The 19577-nt window shown below is 37.9% G+C and overlaps 1 protein-coding gene across 5 annotated transcripts in view; it reads right to left on the reverse strand.

Moving 5' to 3' along the window:
• The window catches only part of GATAD2B (GATA zinc finger domain containing 2B), a 175892-nt gene that overhangs the window by 13646 nt on the left and 142669 nt on the right, over positions 1 to 19577 (reverse strand). For 4 of the 5 annotated variants that reach the window (XR_013173973.1, XM_077156225.1, XM_077156223.1 and 1 more), the window contains 7 exons: positions 15743 to 16078; positions 8730 to 8859; positions 8011 to 8142; positions 7562 to 7693; positions 6930 to 7100; positions 6088 to 6403; positions 4216 to 4418 (listed from right to left, as the gene is read on the reverse strand). Coding sequence is in view for 4 of the 5 variants with exons in the window: in XM_077156225.1 (XP_077012340.1) it covers positions 4216 to 4418; positions 6088 to 6403; positions 6930 to 7100; positions 7562 to 7693; positions 8011 to 8142; positions 8730 to 8859; positions 15743 to 16077 (1419 nt within the window). In the remaining variant the exon portion in view is untranslated. Of the gene's footprint in view, positions 1 to 4215; positions 4419 to 6087; positions 6404 to 6929; positions 7101 to 7561; positions 7694 to 8010; positions 8143 to 8729; positions 8860 to 15742; positions 16079 to 16655; positions 17766 to 19577 lie in introns of those variants that run through there. The other variant, XM_077156226.1, reaches the window with a different exon arrangement.

Here is a 19577-nt window from a genome sequence, read left to right on the forward strand (position 1 = left end):
TTTAAGCGTGTGTTGTTGAGCCCCCACATATTTGTGAATTTTCTGGCACTCTGCCTATTATTGATTTCCAGCTTCATTTCTTTATGATCTGAGAAAGCATTTTGCATGATTTCAATCTTTTTAAATTTATTGAGACTTGCTTTGTGACCCAGCATAAGATCTATCTATGAGAATGATCCATGAGCACTTGAGAAAAAGGTGTATCTTGCTGTTGTGGGGTGTAATGTGCTATAAATGTCTGTTAAGTCTAGCTCATTTATTGTATTATTCAAATTCTCTGTTTCCTTATTGGTCCTCTGTCTAGATGTTCTGTCCATTAATGAGAGTGGGGAACTGAAGTCTCCAACTATTATGGTAGATGTGTCTATTTCTCTTTTCATTATTTGCCTCATGTATTTTGGAGCATTCTGGCTTGGTGCAGAAATATTTATGATTGCTATATCTTCTTGTTGAACTGCTCCTTTTATTAATTGCTCCTTCTTTGTCTCTTTTAACTGTTTCACATTTGAAGTCTAATTTGTTGGATATTAATATAGCTACTCCTGCTCTTTTCTGATTGTTACTTGTATGAAATATCTTTTCCCAACCTTTCACTTTTAACAGACGTCTATCCTTGGGTCTAAGATATGTTTCCTGTAGACAGCATATAGATGATCCTGTTTTTTAATCCATTCTGCCAGTCTATGTCTTTTGATTGGGGAGTTTAATCCCTTAACATTTAGTGTTATTACTGTACGGGCAGTACTTTTTGCTACCATTTTGCCTTTTTTATTTTATACATCATATCTAATTTTCCTTCTTTTTACCTTTACTGACAGTCTTCATTTTACACTCTTCTCCACATCTCACTCTCCTGTCTTTTCCTATTTGTCTCTAGTGCTCCCTGTAGTATTCCTTGCAGAGGCAGTCTCTTGGTCACAAATTATCTCAGTGATTTTTTGCCTGAAAATGTTTTAGTTTCCCCCTCATTTCTGAAGGACAATTCTGGTGGATATAGAAGTTCTGGTTGGGAGTTTTTCTTTTTTTGTAACTTAAATATATCATTCCACTGCCTTCTCGTCTCCATGGGTTCTGCTGAGCTTTCTATGCATAATCTTATTGGGATTCCCTTGTATGTGATGGATTGCTTTTCTCTTGCTGCTTTCAAAATTCTCTTTCTCTTTGACATCTGATATTCTGATTAAAAGTTTTGGAGTATGTCTATTTGGATCTATTTTGTCTGGGGTATGCTACACTTCTTGGATCTGTAATTTTAAGTCTTTCATAAGAGTTGGGAAATTTTTAGTGATAATTTCCTCCATTAGTTTTTTTCCTCCTTTCCCCTTCTCTTCTCCTTCTGGGACACCCACAATACACATATATTTGTATGCTTCATGTTATCATTCAATTCCCAGAGTCCCTGTTCTTATCTTTCCATTCTTTTCCCTGTCTTTTCTTTTGCATGTCAGAGTTCAGATGTCCTGTCTTCCAGTTCACTAATCCTATCTTCTGCCTCCTGAAATCTAACATTGCAGGTTTCCATTGTTTTTTCATCTCGTCTACTGTGCCTTTCATTCCCATAAATTCTGTGATTTGTTTTTTCAGACTTTCGATTTCTTCTTTTTTGTTCATTCCTTGCCTTCTTTATATGCTTCCTCAATTCATCAGTTTGATTTTTGATGAGGTTTTCCATGTGTTTGAACATTCTGAATTAATTGTTTGAACTCCTTTATCTCATGAAATGTTGGTTTGTTCCTTTGACTGGGCCAAATCTTCAATGTTCCTAGTATGATTCATTATTTCTTGGTGGAGTCTAGGCACTTATTACCTTAATTAGTTCATCCTGGAGATTGTTTTCACTTTTTTTTACCTAGGATTTTCTTGCTAGATGACTTTGTTGTCTATCTGTTCTTTAACATTCAGTTCAGCTTATTCTAGACCTCTAGCTTAGGTTTTGTTTAACAGAGCAGAATTTTTCAGTTCTTATTTCTTGCCCTGCCTGTATCCTCCCCCCACCACCACCTTAGGAGGGTCTACTTAGGTATTATAGACCAAACAGGTCTTCTCTCAAAGGAAAGAGTCACCTGCATCAGTTTTCAGTGAGGGTGAGACCCAGCAGGTTGAAAGGCTTTTCTATGAAGCCCTTGAACTGTGTGTTTTTCCTATCCTGCCCAGTATGTGGCGCTTTTCTGCCTATGGGTCTCACCAGCATAAGGTGATGCAGAACCTTTAACTTCAGTAAACTCTTCCTGCTGGGGGTGCGGTCAAGACAGAGGAGATGTTGTAGGCTAGCTTTAATTGCTTCACTTTTCCAGACCCTGGGATCTGAATACCTTAAGAGAGGGGTTCCACCTGAGCTGGGCCCCACCCTTCTCTGGGGAAGGCACAGGCTCCAGACAAACTCTCAAACAAGCTCAATTCTGCCTATGCCTGGGGCAGGTGGAGACTGAGAAGCACTGCAGGTGTATTTAAAGAGTAGTTCAAGCCATAGAAACACAGCCACAAAAAAGAAAAAGAAAAAAGAAAAAGAAAAATCCTTTTCAGAGTAGGACCCCGTTCCTCGGGTTTGCCAATCAAGAGCTTACAGTTGGTATGTTGCCTTGTGTATCTCCAGGTCCTATGTGCCCTCTCCTTTTCTTCAGAGCCCAGACTACTTCAAGTATCATATGCTATCCAATCCAAAAAAACAAACCTGGTTTTCTTTTTTTTCCCTGTTTTCTTTTTTCGTCAAGCCCTGCCCCCTCTGCGCCAGGCCAAAACCTCAGCTTTTACTCTAGGTTGAGCTCAGCTGGGGCTTATTTTCAGTAGTCAGAATTTGTTAATTAATTCCACAAGTGGAGCTCGGTTGCTCAGCCCCTGCTGCTGGTAAAGTCTCTTTTGTTTTCCCTCTGGGAAGCAGCCTGTGGGAGAAGGGGCCAGCCGCCATAGCTTGGGGAGCACACGGTTCTTGATGGGCTTGGAGCCAGTTCAGCTTGTCCAGATTGGGGTACGCTGTGTGTCCAGTCACTGACGTGGCCCCAGCAGTTGTTCTGTACTGTTCCTGGCTATTTACTAGCTGCTCTGGAGGACGAACTAAATCCCACACCTCACTAAGCTGCCATCTTGGCCCCCCTGGAGTTTTATTTTTGACTCCTGCCTACTCGTTTTCTATAATGTCCATGATGATACCTACAACAAAGGGGTCTAATGGGTGGTGGGGTGGGAAATGTGATACAGGAAAGGGATGTGCGCTTCCCAATACATTTTCCCCTTTCCAAGGCATTTTCATTCTATAAAAACTATAGATGTTCATATATTCAGGCACCATTATTCTTTATTCAGCTGCTTTATTCTCTACCCTTTCCTTTGTCACTGCATCAAATACGAACAGCAGATAATTACTTTACTCAAAGAGATTTATATTACACATGTAGACTCCTCCCACCCAAATCATCTTGTTTGAGGAAAAAACAAAGTCAAGAATAGACACTACCCCATATTATTGACAGCCCCTTCCAAAATGAAGTTAGAATGGGTATAGCTCAAATACCCCTAAACAGTGAGAAAGACCAAAGGTGATGGTGGAGTTATACAGAGAAGGTAAGGTTTAACAAACAAATATGATTGCTGAATCATTAAATTGGTATTTCTTCTAGTCTCCAGTATCTTAGAGCAGGTAGAAGTAAAAACCTAAAGCTGTGGAACTGTAACCCATAGCAAATTCTGAAATCTGTTCTACAACTAATTGTTCCATTCTTTGAAATTTATTGATTTTTTGGCATATATGTAAGTTTTCACAAAAAAGAAAAAAAAACTTAATTGTGAAATTCCTTCTAGCCTCCTATATTCTGGAGTAGCTAGAAGGAAAAATCTGAGAGGATGGTATGGTAGGCCATGACAAACTCTGGGATCTGCCCTGTAACTACATGTTGAAGAGTGCTTTGAAAACTATTGCTCTTTTCTTTTATTGCTTTGTATATATGTTAAATTATACAATAAAAAAATTAAAAAAAAAAAAGTATAGATGAACTTCTTCAAGGTACTGTCCCTTCTTCCTAAGCCCAGTCATTGTATGTAATTATGTTCTTACCTATTGAGAAATACTGAGTTAAATGGAAACAGGGAAGACAGAATTATAAGGAGAAAAAAGGGAACCAAGGCCTGCAGATCTAGAGGTCTAAGGGGATCACATGGACAACTTTTCCCTTTGGGAAAACCAAACCTGGGCAAGTGGTGGTTAGAAGTCAAAATTCTTACCTGTTCCTGCTGTAGGGCTTTAACAAAAGCATTTTTCAGCCGGTTGGTGTGTTCAGCCTTTAGAGCTTTCTTCTGGTTGGAGGTCATACACTGCTCACACAAAATCTTACCATTCTTTTCTTGCTTCCAGTGGGGGGTGAAATCTGTGCGGCACTGGGCACATACAAAGGGTTCGACCCGCAGAAGTGAAGCACAGCCTTTACCTAGATCCCAACAAAAAGAATAATCAGTGCTTTTGCATTTCCTCTCCATCTCTCCTCTTCCTCTGTTTTTCTTCACCAAATGGATCTTTTTCCAGGAGCTTATTCTGCTGAATTAAAAAAAGAATACCTATAAAAAAAAATACTCTACAACTCCCTAGGATAGCTATTATTATTAAAAACAAAACAGACGAACAAAAATTGCCGGCAAAGATGTGGAGGAATTAGAACCCTTGCACATTACTGATGGGAATGTAAAATGGTACAGGTGCTGTGGAAAAGAGTTTAGTGGTTCCTCAGAAAGTTAAATACAGAATTACCACATGACTAAGCAATTCCATTCCCAGGTAAATTCACCAAAGAAGTGAAAAGGGGCTCAAAGAGATACGTGCACACCAATGTTCTTAGCAGCATTATTCTTAACAGCAAAAGGTAGAACCGACCCAGTATCCATCAACAGATGAATGGATAAACATAAGGTGATAAAAACATACAATGAAATATTATTCAGCTGTAATAAGGAATGCTGTTCTGATACATGTTACAACATGGATGAACCTTGGAAACATCATGTTGACAGAAATAAGCCAGATGCAAAATGACAAATAATGTATCATTCCATGTACATGAAGTATCTAGAATAGGCAAATTCAGAGAGATAGAAAATAGATTAGAGGTTATCAGGGTCAGGCGACTGGGGGAATTGGGAGTTACTGCTTAATGGGTACAATTTCAGTTGAGGGAGAGGAAGAAGTTTTAGAACAGATGGTGGTGATGGTTGTTCAAAATTGTGACTTTTTAATTAATGCCAATGAATTTTACACTAAAATGTAAATTTTGTTAGAAAGAAATCTACTCTACCATCAATAAAATACTATCATTTTATTTGATTGTAACACTACCACTTTGGGGAATTGAGAGAATACCATCCCCATTTATAAGAAAACTAAGCGTTGGGAACATAGCTTCTAATTGACAAAGCTGGGACTACAATCCAGTCTTCTGATTTTCTATTATATCATACTAAGAAAATACTGTGTCAATTCAAAGGACTTTAACTTGAGTTATCAGTAAATTATCCACTTTTTAATCTGTTTATAGCCAATACTGAATCTTCTAGGTGCTTTTCTATACTGTCAGGTATTCTCCTAAATCCACTGTTTGGCAATTCAGACTTAATCATTTCCATTAGTCTAGGCTATACGGTGTTAATACCATATCATCTGGTTCAATGTATGTTTACAGCTTTAATTTGGTTATTTCCCCCTTCACTTAGTTATCCACATCTATGAGTATGCCTATTTTCTCAGCTGTAAATATTCAAGGGGGAGAGACTGAATCAATGTTACACAAACACTGACTTAAAAAAAAATGAATACTCTATTCATCAAATTATGCATGTATCATACTAGGCACTGTTCAAAAGAACTATACAACAATACAAAAAGATATATAATACACAATAAAAATATTAAGCCCAAGATAGGCAGATACCCTAAAACCATTTCCGATATGTTGCTCCCAAACAATCTCTGCCTAAGGGATAGCAGGTGGTTTGGTAATATAATGAGAAGTTATTTTATATTGCACATTGCCCTGAAATATCCTGCCTCATGTCCACCAGATTTGACAACCCCCTAGTTAAAGGGACTGAATAGAAAAACAGCCTTACCTTGGCTGTCAATGACACTCTGTACGACTTCTTCCAAGCCTACCATGTAAATGAACTCGCTATTGGCTGCGCTAGGAAGGAAGTGAAGCAAAGGAGCAGGAGGTTTAGGGGGTGGAATCTCCAGGAGTGTCTTTTCCAGCTGCTTGCGAAGAGCCAATTTGGCTGCAGCCTGTGAGTTGGCAGCATCAGTCATGGCGCTGGGGCTAGGAAGTGGTGAGGATACTCTGTTCACGGTCCCTGGCTGGATGTGGGAGGCAAGGTTCATATAGATGGCAGAGGATGTTGTGCGCTGACAGGGGACAGAAGAACTTGACTGCTGAAATAGATTGAGAAAAGGTATCAGTGATGATACGTGGGAAAAAGGACCAATTCTTTCTTTCTTGGCAGAGGACACAGTCTGATTCTAGTCTGGACTACTTAGCAACCCCAAAACTCAGGAAAAGAACACAGAATGTGTCCAACTATTTATTGAAAAAGAACCTTGGCACATACTGAAAGAGAACATACTCACTAGTGGCTGTGAGGTAAAACAGCTAAGAAAGATAAAGGCTTTAGGTATACTTTATGTTTTACTCCCATATATCTTTTATTCCCTAGATCCTTCTACCTTTGTCTTCTTCTAGGCAGACTTACTGCTGCTCTGCTCTATAACCTCTCTCCTCTACTGCTATTTTCGTATAATTCCTCAAAGCTTACTTCGTTGCTGCACTCAATCTAAGCTCTATCCAAATTACTCTTGTCGTCCTAGAATTTCTCTATGTCCCCAACCTTAAAACTCTGTCCCTTACAATAGGGAAAGCAGACAAAGGATTTCTCTGCTTCCATACAGAGCTTCTTCTTACCGGCTGATAATTGATGGCAGGATTCATATTGGGTGTTGTGGTACGTACAAGGCCAGGTTTAGGTGGGCCCCGCTGACCCTGCAGCTGGGCTGGGTTTGGTGCAATAACACGTTGAGACATCAACATGTGCGGGAGAGTGGTGTTGGTCGCTGAACGGATGACACTGTGACCCTGAAAGGGAAAAAGAGGAAAAGAAGTAGTCACAGGCAATATAACGTTCCACAATATACCAAAGAGAAAACACTACCAACATATATATAGCTGAGTAGAAACCTAAGAACACAGTAAAATTTGTTATTTCTGATAATGACCTATGGGATAAATCTACCATCACTACGAACCCTGATTAGTGTGGCTAGGACCCTGGATTTTTTGGTATAAGCTATTAAATTTGATAGGGAAAAGAGCTAAGGTGGAAAACCTTTCTAGAAAAGAAAAAAACTGTAGTAGAAAGATAAAGGTTATTCATCCTTTTTTTGCAGACTGAATCATGCCTTAGGGGACCAACAGGACTATCTGTAGTAATAATACCTCTATCATGGCAGGTTCTTCTCTTCCATAATCTTCACAAAAGCCCCCAAACAGAGAGATTAGAGAGGGCTGACTCTAAGATCCCACTCTGGATCACATACCTGTAATGTTCTCAAATTCTGAGGTTCAACTCCTTGTACCCCAGGCCGGGTTGGAAGTTTGGATAGGCCCTGCTGTCCCACATGGGCAGGAGATGGTTGGACAATAGATGCTGCATTCTGTACAACGGGAGTCTAGAAGAGGGAGAGGGAACAAAAAAATGAGACTGAGGAAAACACCTAATAATCAGAGGTAAAATGTGGTCCACTTCTAAGACTTTAAAAAATACTTGTCAATGTGAACCTCCAGCTGACCAGGAAGAAAAATGAGAAAACACAGAATCAAAGTTTCCTTGATTAAGGCCTCAGATAAAAAATATCAGTACCCCTGGAGACTAAAAACTATATAACCAGAAAAGAATAAGCATCTCTCCGAATCTACCTGGGATAGTCCACCCTCAAAATAGTCTTTCTTTCATTTTCTCATGTCCCTTATTTCTAGGGCACATTACCTTCTGGACCACATTCTCTTTCTGTAGTTGACTCTGTCTCAGTTTCTTTAACAGCACCAGTCGGGCTTCTTCCAATCGCAGCTCATCTCTCAGCTGCTTGATTAGCTGCTGTCGCTCCTCAATGCCTTTCCCCTAGGGAAACATGGAGACTGTCAGCTATGGCAGCAGGTACCCAGAATCCTTTTCTGCAGGATGATCTCTACTTCCTAGGTCTGAAACCATCAAAAAGCTGAAGTGGTGATAGGATTATTATCTTTGTATTACTGGGGTCTGGCACAGTGCCTGGCATTCAGTAGATACTCCAAAAATGCTTGCAGAATTTGAATGGGGAGACTACATATAAATGCTAATTGACCAGATTCCTGGCAAAATGAAAGAATGGCCAAAGGGAAACACTTTCTTTTGAAATAAAGTTTTTAAATCTTTTTAAAGCCTTGTTTCTTCTAGACCCTTTTTTGAGACCCAGAATAGAGAACTTTAAGGTATCCTTCCAGTTAAGAATTTATATGACTTGAATTATAAAGAACTATGTTCTCCATTTAATCCTAATAGAGCCCTCTAAATAATCCTGCCCAAAGGTTGATAATCACCATAAACAATTTTCATCAGTGGATAATTACTTATATCTAAAATCATAAGACAGAACTGGGACTTTTTTAGGGAACAAAAGAAAACAGGAAGCGGTTGAAATGAAGGTTTTTTTTGTTGTTTGTTTTTACCTTAAACATCTCTAGGTTGGCTGCTTTGAGTCTTTCTTCCATTCGGGAACTGGAACGGGGACTGGAAGCCTCATTGTCAGACAAAACAATGATGTCTGGGGAGGGAGTCAGCCTTCCTCTGTCTGGCTCACTAGACAAGAAAAGGAAACATTAACACATTTCCAACAGTGAAGGTTCACAGAAAAGTTAAGAAAACTTCATTTCTACATTGAATAAAGAAATTCAAGGGAACTTAGGTATGACTTGATTCAGCCAGGGGAAGGAAGAGATGCTCAGATTGTAGCATAAAGATGATAACAGAAATGTAAGTGACGGCAAAACCTCAGCAAAATGGAGATTATTCTTATGCATTATATAGATATCCCTCTTTTGTTTATGGTGTACTAGAGTGGCTATAGGGAAGCAGACGAAACCGCTGTACTGTATTCCTACTAGATTCTTGAAGAAGACTGAATAACTATACAGCTTTTACAATGTGACTGTAATTGTGAAAACCTTGTGTCTGATGTTCCTTTTATCCAAGGCATGGACAGATGAGTGAAGAAAAAATAAGGATAAAAAAATAAATAAATAATGGGGGGATAAAGGGCAAAAATTGGGTAGAAGGAAATACTGGTGGTCAATGAGAGGGAGGGGTAAAGGGTATGGGATATATGAGCTCTTTTTTTTTTTCTTTTTTTTTGGAGTAATGCAAATGTTCTAAAGACGATCATGGTGAAGTATACACAATCATGTGATAATACTGAGAGTCACTGATTGTATAAGGTTGGACTGTATGTGTGTGGGTTTCTCAACAAAAAAAATAAAAAAAAACAAACCTCAGCAAAAGTATCTCCTTCATTTAAATAACTTACTGAGGATGCAGAGTTAAAACACAAAGGCACTGACTGACTGGCTCTAGAAACAGGAATAAGAGCTGAGTGTTTTTATCATAAAGATTTTAATCCAAATTTGAAATGTCCTTCTACATCCCACTCTCCACTGGGTTGCTATTACATAGGGGTTCAAGAAGGAAATGGCTAGCTCTGCAGGAGAAGAAGGGCAAAAGCAGCAGAGAGTTTGGTTTTCCATCCTAGGTGTAGAGGATAGGGTGGTGCTAATGATGCAGTTCAAAGCACGAATAATAACAGGGTCCTTGCTACCTAAGCATTTACAAGAAGGGAGGTTATGTGACAATTCCAATGACAGTCGATTCTATCAAGAGTTATGGTGAAAGAAGGCAATATTTTCAATGGTTTGCAGGAATATATAGTGCTAAGTAAGTATAATGTCTACAGCCTTCTGAAGGAATGAAGCTCCAGAACTTCACTTGCCAGAGTTCTATTTAGCACCTTTTCTCTGAAGGAAACTGTCTAGAAATGACTCTGGAATATAACTCCTTGATTCCCCTCACTCTCAATCCTATTTATCTTAGATAGCTCTTGTTTTTGGCCTCTCTGGGGCTATCCTTAAAAGTATCATATTTGTTCCTAAAATAACGAAAAATGGCATTCACTGCTTAAGCCCTGGATAACATGAATCCTAGAAACTGTTATTGTCTTAGGCTTCCAAATGAATAAGCATATCTTCTAACTCTTAATCTCTTAACTCAAAAATATCCTTCCAGACCCTACTTTTCCTGAGATCTTCAATGTGGTAAGGAGTATATAGGTCTAGTGCAAACTGTTCGTAGGTCTTTATTAAACATTTAAATCAAACCCTTAACATTCATAAATCCTTAGTCCTGAGAGGCTCTGTATCATTTCTCAGAGCTTTCCTGTCTCAGCTGCTAGTGGGTCATAGATGTCATTTGAATATGGTACTACGGGTGGTTGGGATAGGTATCCAATTTCAACATGGTAAACTGAGTTACTAAAACCAACTTATGTTAGTTGAGGAAATAAACAGGGGGTGAGAGTGGTGATAATGACTATCTTGGGAACCATTAATTTTGTCTGGATTGTCTGACAGCCACTAGTCAAAGATACAACAAGTTGAGAATGTGGGATTACAGAGAAAGAAGCCACTAAAGGAAGAAAAAACATTTCATTCTGTAATCCTAAATTCTAGGAGTAACGGTGAGGTCTAAATTTTTTTTTGGTGCCTTATTTTATTTATAATTTTTATATTCCTTCTTTTTCCCCTAAGACTAACACGGTTAAAGATTTTTGCAGTCAGGAAGATTTCCCCTTCTTTACTTGGTTCCCCAATATTTACATCTCTAGTCAGAAGCTCTTTCCATTCTGGTACTGGCCAGACACATAGATCACAGAAGACTGTATCTAGGCTAAGGAATTCTTTCTTTCTCAAATGAATTTCACTTACTACTGAGGGATGCCCAGCATCAAGACAGGGAGAGACCTCTCTTTCTCAGCCAACACAACAAGCACACTCACTGCCCTCCCCTTCTCTACTTGGGACAAGGCTCCAAGGGTGTGGACTTTCCAGGCAACTTGGGACATAAATCCTAGAATGAGCTGGGACTCAGCATCAAGGGATTGAGAAAACCTTATCAACCAAAAGGGGGAAGAGCGAAATGAGACAAAATAAAGTGTCGATGGCTGAGAGATTCCAGAGCCGAGAGGTTATCCTGGAGGTTATTCTTACGCATTATATAGATATCACCCTTTTAGTTAAGGTGTAACTATAGATTGGAAGGAACTGCCTGAAAACGTAGACATTTCTTGAAGATGATTGTATAAAGATATAGCTTTTGCAATGTGACTGTGTGATTGTGAAAACCTTGTTGTCTGATACTCCTTTTATCTATCTTATCGACAGATGAGTAAAACATATGGACTAAAAATAAATAATAGGGGGAACAAATGTTAAAATAAATTTAGTAGACTGAAATACTGGTGATTGGTGAGAGGGAGAGGGAGGGGTATGGTATGTATACATTTTTTCTTTCTTTTTCTGCATTGATGCAAATGTTCTGAAACGTTATCGTGGTGGTGAATATACAACTATATGATGATAATGTGAGTTATTGTTTATACACCAAGAATGGAATGATCGTATTTATATGTTGTTATATTAAAAAAAAATTTTTAAATTATAAAAAAAAACAGGCAGAGACATTTCTGGAAGGAAATGTTGGAATTAATTCCTTGCTAGGAAGTTGTATCTCAGAACAACCTTAAAGGATGTTTTATTCAGACCCACGTACAACAGCACAGGTATGGAAATAACTGATTAGGTAATGCAAAACCCAAATCACATCTCATTTCTTAATTTTTATATTTTATTCTTGACTTGGGATTCTGAACTCATCTGTTAAATTTTCCAGGGAGAGAAATTATTTTGCTCTTTTCTCAATCATATATATGTTTTACAGTATTTGGGATTCTTAAATATGAACCCACTTGTTAGAGAAATATTAAAAAAACCACCTTTCCACTGGGAGAGTCTCAGAAGCTTTAAAGCTCCTAATTCCTATCCTGATGGTAAAAAGCAAGGGAACAGAAAGAAAAATGCTATTTGTCTGTTTCTAATGTCCTAAAATATAAGTGATATTGGTTTCACAGATGCCTTATTTCATAAATATAACTTGCCCAACAAATGGCAAAAAAGATTCAGACAATTATGAAAAGGCTATCATGTCAAGAACTCCTCCTCAAATCCTCCTCTTTTGTCCATATCAGAGACATCATGTTTCCCCTTGCTGAGCAATCTACTAATCCTGTTCATTCTGATAAAATATAAGATAGTTTGAGACTAACTGGAAATAGCTGTCAGTATCTGGTAATGAAAGGGAAGAAGAATGCCAGAAGCCAACAAGGCCTATTTTTCCAGGTACAATGGAGGTTCAATACTCTTTTCCTGCATGCTATTAAAACTGTCTCCAGTTTCCAGAATTGTGCTTCAAAAGTCTACTCCCCAAAATAAAATTAAAAGCAAAAGAACAAAAAAATAAATAAATAAAAACAATTTAAAAAGCAAAGGCTGGGATTTCAGGGTAGTCTTGCCTTTTCCACACATTAGATCCAACAGCACTAAATGAGATCAAATCAAAACATGAATGTAATAATGTTTCTATGAAAAACATGTTTAGAGTTCCAATGTGGGATGTGGGGGGCTCAACCTAATGTTTCTTCTCTTCTTCCTCTCCAATTAAGTAGGATCAGTTACTTGCTCCAGAAGGGTAGGGCCATTACAGGGCAAATGAGCTGCTCAGGTGGTAAATGATTTCATTCCCCTACTTTCTTTTCTTCCAAAAGCACTAAGGGTTAACCTACCTGCTACATATTATGCTGACACTACATATATAGCTTCCTCTTCTAGGACCACAAGGGAATTTATTTGAAGTTTCCTAAGGGTTTTTACTACTAATTACCAACAATAATGTTCCCTCACTGGGTATAGTTTAAAAAGGCTAGGATAATGCAGCTTTAAGACAGAATAAAGTTATGAAGTATGTAACAACATGGATGGACCTTGAGGACATTATGCTGAGTGAGATTAGCCAAAAACAAAAGGACAATACTGTACGGTCTCACTGATATGAACTGACATTAGTGAATAAACTTGGAATATTTCGTTGGTAACAGAGACCATAAGGAGACAGAAACAGGGTAAGATATTGGGTATTTGGAGCTGAAGGTATATAGATTGTGCAACAGGACTGAATATAAAAACTCAGAAATGGACAGCACAATACTACCTAACTGTAATACAAGTATGTTAAAACACTGAATGAAGCTGCACGTGAGAATGATAGAGGAGGGCTGGGGGCATAAATGAAATCAGAAAGAAAGATAGACGATAAAGATTGAGATGGTATACTCTAGGAATGCCTAGAGTATATAATGATAGTGACTAAATGTAAAAATTTAAATAATGTTTTTTGCATGAGGAAGAACAAAGGAATGTCATTACTGCAGAGTGCTGAAAATAGATAGTAATTAATATTTTAAAATTTTAACTTATCTGTGCGACAAAAGCAAAAAAATATTTGGTACAAAATTTATATTTTGACTAGTGCATCTCCTAATGTAACTTATGTTGATAGCTTGATTGAACACCATAAGTACCTGGAATATTGGGTAGGACATGAGATTTTGTTGGTTTGTCCAGAGTGATGCCCCGATGAATCCCAGAGTGATTTGATCAGTGAGTGGAAAAGTATTTGCAAAGTCCCCTTCGGAAATGGTGAGAACAGGGGAAAATTCAACCTCCCCAAGTTGAATTCTTGATATTCTCACAAGCAGTGTGGACAACCAAAGCTATAGGCTGAGCCCCCAGTCTTGGGGATGGTTCATATGAAAGCTAACCCTGCAAAGGATAGATCAAGTGTACTTAAAATTTAGGCCTAAGAGTCACACCCCAGAGAGCCTTTTTTGTTGCTCAGATGTGGCCTCTCTCTCCAGCCAACACAACAAGCAATCTCACCACCCTCCCCCTGTCTACGTGGGACATGACTACCAGGGGTGTGGACCTTCCTGGCAACGTGGGACAGAAATCCTAGAATGAGCTGAGGCTCAGCATCAAGGGATTGAGAAAACCTTCTCAATCAAAAGGGGGAGAAGTGAAATGAGACAAAGTGTCAATGGCTGAGAGATTCCAAACAGAGTCAAGAGGTTATCCTGGAAATTACTCTTACGCATTAAGTAGATTTCACCTTGTTATTCAAAATGTAATGGAGAGGCTGGAGGGAACTGCCTGAAAATGTAGAGCTGTGTTCTAGTAGCCACGTTTCTTGATGATGACTGAATAATGATATAGCTTTCACAATGTGACTATGTGATTGTGAAAACCTTGTGTCTGATGCTCCTTTTATCTACCATGTCAACAGACGAGTAGAACATATGGAATAAAAATAAGGAATAGGGAGAACAAATGTTAAAATAAATTTAATTTGAAATGTTAGTGATAAATGAAGGCGAGGGGTAAGGGGTATGGTATGTATATATATTTTTTTCTGTTATTGTTTTCTTTTTCGGTTGTCTTTTTATTTCTTTTTCTGAATTGATGCAAATGTTCTAAAAAATGATGACTTAGTGCAACTATGTGATGATATTGAGAATTACTGATTATGTAGAACGGAGTAATAGGTTAATGTTTTTGTTCGTAATTTTTTTAAAATTAATAAATAAATTTTTAAAAAGGCTAGGACAAGACTAGTAAGTAAGTGACAAAAGGTAGAAAAAGGAGCACATATAATAGTTTAGTCATTTCTTCCTCTCCTCTTCCTCCTTCATCAGTTCAGCCTCTTAAAGATCTTGCCTTACATTAGTTCTAAGATAAAGTCAGCAAGGTCAGTTGGAGGGCAACTGGACACTGCAGGGTAATTCTCATGCCTATTAGCTGTTTCTGAGCCATTAATTAACAATGTTCTTAAAAATACTGTTTTCTGTACTGTGATTCACTGCCCAGGTAGGCTTTACCTTGGTCAGTTCCAGATACCTCTCCCTAGTGTGTGCTCCACAGCTTCAGCACTCAACCTTGACATACACCAGAAAAAAGGCCCATGAAAGTGTGAATTTATGGGTTGTGTGCTGTGAGAAAGAATAAAAGAGAAAAAGAAAGTGTGCATGCATGCAAATACGTGTGCATATATCAGGGTTGGGGGAGTGGTACAGAGGCAGCAAGAATATAGAGAATTACCAAATGAAGGGATAACTTCCCGGTTGACACAAGAAAAGCTGGGTCCCAGACTTTTTGATGTATCAAAGGCAGGGAATCCATAATAAACAAACCCTAAAACTTGAATGATCTGAAACTCTTTTTTCTGTCTTAAGATGACCACAGAATCAGTGTAGATTATCTTAATGGACTTCTAATTGGGATGTCAATTCTCTATCCCTTTTGTTCAGAAATTACTATGATAATGTAAGGATAGGAATTATGATTCTCTGTATGCTAAGCAAATTTAGAGGCATTTCCTTTGGAAAATGAGGAATTCATGGTCAAGCCAAATGGAACAGGTAAGTCTTCGTTCAAGAAACTTCAGTATAAAAAACTGAATTCCATTTTCATAGGTTGCATTTATGAGAAGACCCTATCCCAGGGAGGACAGCTGAATTGAGTCATACCTTCTTCTAGCACTCATATCCACAGGTTCATCATTGATATTTTCTTTGCCTGGCCTTCCAGCAGTCCTGTTGTCTCCATGAGGCCTGAGATTTCCATTGAGTTTCTCTTCATAACCCTTGACACCACTGCCATCCTGTTTGGTGGATAACTCATGCGACACCTCAAGGTTTGCCAAATCCTTTCTTTTAAGCAGTGCCAACATCTTCAGACGTTCCATGGCCTCATGTCCCTCCATTTTGAGTCGCTTTGCCAGAACATCATCTCTTTCATCTGCTGGGTCCAAACTTCGTTTCAACAAGTTCAGGCGAAGCGCATCCTCTGTCATTCTATCCATCCTATAGAAAGAACACAAATGAAATCAGAATAAAATCTTTTAAATAGTCTAAAAGGCAAGTGGGATAGTAAAGTATTAAGAAGAATCACTGAAACATATAAGAAAGTTAACTACGAAGCTAACCTTCTGTACAATACCTTCCTAGAATATCCTATATTGAAGGAGATTTCTCCACTCAATGGCAGCAGTGAAAGCAAACTTCAAATACATTCTAGTTATTGAGACCTTCACTGATAGAATTCTGAAAGAAAACACTACTATACTCACCAGGATAATAATGCATTAGGAGACTATATTTCTCAAAAAATAAACGTTTCAAAGTGACTGTATGTGAATGATCAAAGTCAGACACATCTATTCTAGCTTTTACACCAAATTCTTCTCCTGGGAAAGACTCTTCTGAGAACGGGAAGCTCCTCAGGTCATTCAGGCATATCTTCAATTGACCTATCTAAAATCTGAGAAAGATGAACTAAACAAAGCATATCTGACAGGAAGCCTCAGTTGTCTGGGTTCAGCATGGATTGGTGAGACTCATTTTAATTGTTCTCAATTTTATATAGATATAGATTTAATACCTTAAGACACTTGGCTTTACTTAATGAAGAACTCAGGTCCTTCGTCTGACAAGAGGTGTTACTTTTTCTATCCATGCAGCAAAATTATTAAAGGCAAGCTAATCACCATCTTTCCTTCTCACTAACAAATCTAAATGCAGAATTTCTCTAATACTTTAAAATCCAGGGCCACTGTTCTGGTGGGAATTAGCAAGCTACAAAGGAAAGAAAAGTTTACGAGTAAGAGAAACAGAGATTCAAACTGCAACTTAAAAAAAAAATTTTTAACTTTATTTTCTTCTGGACTTACTTTTACAAAATCAAAAATATAAGTTATTCTATTTCCCCAAATCTCAATTTCATCTGTTAAAATGGGGATATGTAACATGGAACCTTGAGTAGGACATGAGATTTTGTGGGTTTGTCCAGAGTGATGCCCCGATAAATCCCAGAATGATTTGAACAGTGAATAAAAAAGTATTTGCAAAGTCCCTTTCGGGGAATGGTGAGAACAGGGGAAAATTCAACTTCCCCAAGGTGAATTCTTGATGTTCTCACAAGCACTGTGGACAACCAAAGCTATAAGGCTGAGCCCCCAGTCTTGGGGTTTGTTCATTTGAAACTTAACCCCAAAAAGGATAGGCCAAGCCTACTTAAAATTAGGCCTAAGAGTCTCACCCCCAAGAGAACCTCTTTTGTTGCTCAGATGTGGCCTCTCCCTCAAGCCAATACAAAGCAAACTCACCACCCTCCCTCAATCTATGTGGGACATGACTCCCAGGGGTGTGGACCTTTCTGGCAACGTGGGACAGAAATTCTAGAATGAGCTGAAACTCAGCATCAAGAGATTGAGAAAAAGCCTAAGATGAGCTGAGACTCAGCATCAAGGGATTGAGAAAACCTTCTCAATCAAAAGGGGGAAGAGTGAAATGAGACAAAGTGTCAATGGCTTAGAGATTCCAAACAGATTTGAGAGGTCATCCTGGAGGTTATTGTTACCCATTAAGTAGATATCACCTTGTTAGTCAAGATGTAGTGGAGAGAGGCTGGAGCGAACTGCCTGAAAATGTAGAGCTGTGTTCCAGTAGCCACGTTTCTTGAAGATGATTGTATAATGATATAGCTTTCACAATGTGACTGTGTGATTGTGAAAACCTTGTGTCTGAGGCTCCTTTTATCTACCTTGTCAACAGACAAATAGAACATATGGAATAAAAATAAATAATAGGGGGAACAAATGTTAAAATAAATTTAGTTTGAAATACTAGTGATCAATGAAAGGGAGGGGTAAGGGGTATGGTATGTATAAATTTTTTTCTGTTTTGTTTTATTTCTTTTTCCGAATTGATGCAAATGTTTTAAGAAATGATCATGATGATGACTATGTAACTATGTGATGATATTGTGAATTACTGATTATATATGTAGAACGGAATGATCAAAGTAAGAATGTGTGCGTTTGTTTGGTGTTTTTCAGTATAAAAAAAACAAAAAACAAATAAAATGGGAAATAAAAAATGGGGATACTTAGAAGGTATTCAATAAAATTTAATTTCCACACCTTAGAGCCACAACTTTCATACCTGTGGTATGAGATCAGTCAGGCCTAACAATTCATAGGATAGGGAAGACCACAGATGCTAATTACTTTTGAATCTTCCTTTCCAGTGTGCAGAGTAAAATAAGGGCTATTTTTATTTCTTTCTTGTTATAATGAAGAAAACAGTAACCAAAAACACATTTTTCAACAAAAGGAAACAGACCTTTTGGAAACCAAAAGAATCAGAATCCAAATCTCTTGAATTTTTGGGTAATGTTCCTTAATTCTCTCTTTCTGAATTATAATTTAAGATGTAATTCACATACCATACAATTCACCTACTTAAAGTGTATCATTCAATGTTGTTGTATTTTTAAGTATAGTCATGGAGTTGTACACCATCACAACACAAACCTATCCCTAGGCAACCAATCGATTTTTTTAAAATTTTTTAAAAAAATTCTTTATTATATATATTTTTTGTCTTTTTTCCTCATCAATTTATTTCCACTCCACAGATTTGCCCATTATGGACTTCTAAAAATGTAATCATACAACTTAAACGTAAGGGAATGGATAGAAGGTAGTTCATTAGTGGATTTATAAGTAATATTGCTTTATCAAGGTAATATTGAATGGGGTTATATAGAGCCATGTATTCCATGGATTAAACAAGTTCTTGCCAGGAAGTACTTCAAAAATATGAATCTTGTCAATAATAGAGGGGTACAGAGAGAAAACTACTATTGCATTCTGTATTTAACAGGAAGACATCAACAGTACCACAGCAATACCGGGGTAAACGATTGGGGGAAAGGATAAAAGTTAAGGGGACGTTTGGATTTTCTATTTGGTTAGAGTGTGTTTATCTGTCATTTTTCTCCTTGGAGCAATGAAAATTGTCTAACATTGAGGGTGCTGATGATTGTATAACTAAGTGAAAATAATGTGAGACACTGTCTGAGAAACTGAAAAGAGAACTGTGGTATATACATATGAGGGAATACTGTGCTGCTACAGAAAGGAATGAAGTTGTGAGGTATGCTGCAAGGTGAATGAACCTTGAGGACATTATGTGGTACAAAATAAGCCAGAAACAAACGAGCAAATACTGTGTGGTCTCATTTAGAAAAGACTTATAAGAAAACTGGGGCCTACAGCAGTCACATTTAGTCCAGAGCTATAAATGTTACTTATAGATTTTGAGATGCTGTGCTATATACATATAACCTGGCATTTCCCTGGAACTTGGGTACTTGTGTGACACCTATGACTGAGAGCTGGAGTTCTGTAGCTCTGAAGTCAGCAGTGCCACAAATAACAACTATAAAAGAAACAGAAAAAGAGATCAGGCTTCAAATACAGATAAGAATGAAGCCTCTCTCGTTGGGACTAAGGGTAAA

Source organism: Tamandua tetradactyla, chromosome 4 (assembly GCF_023851605.1).
Source record: "Tamandua tetradactyla isolate mTamTet1 chromosome 4, mTamTet1.pri, whole genome shotgun sequence".
Lineage (NCBI taxonomy): Eukaryota > Metazoa > Chordata > Mammalia > Pilosa > Myrmecophagidae > Tamandua > Tamandua tetradactyla.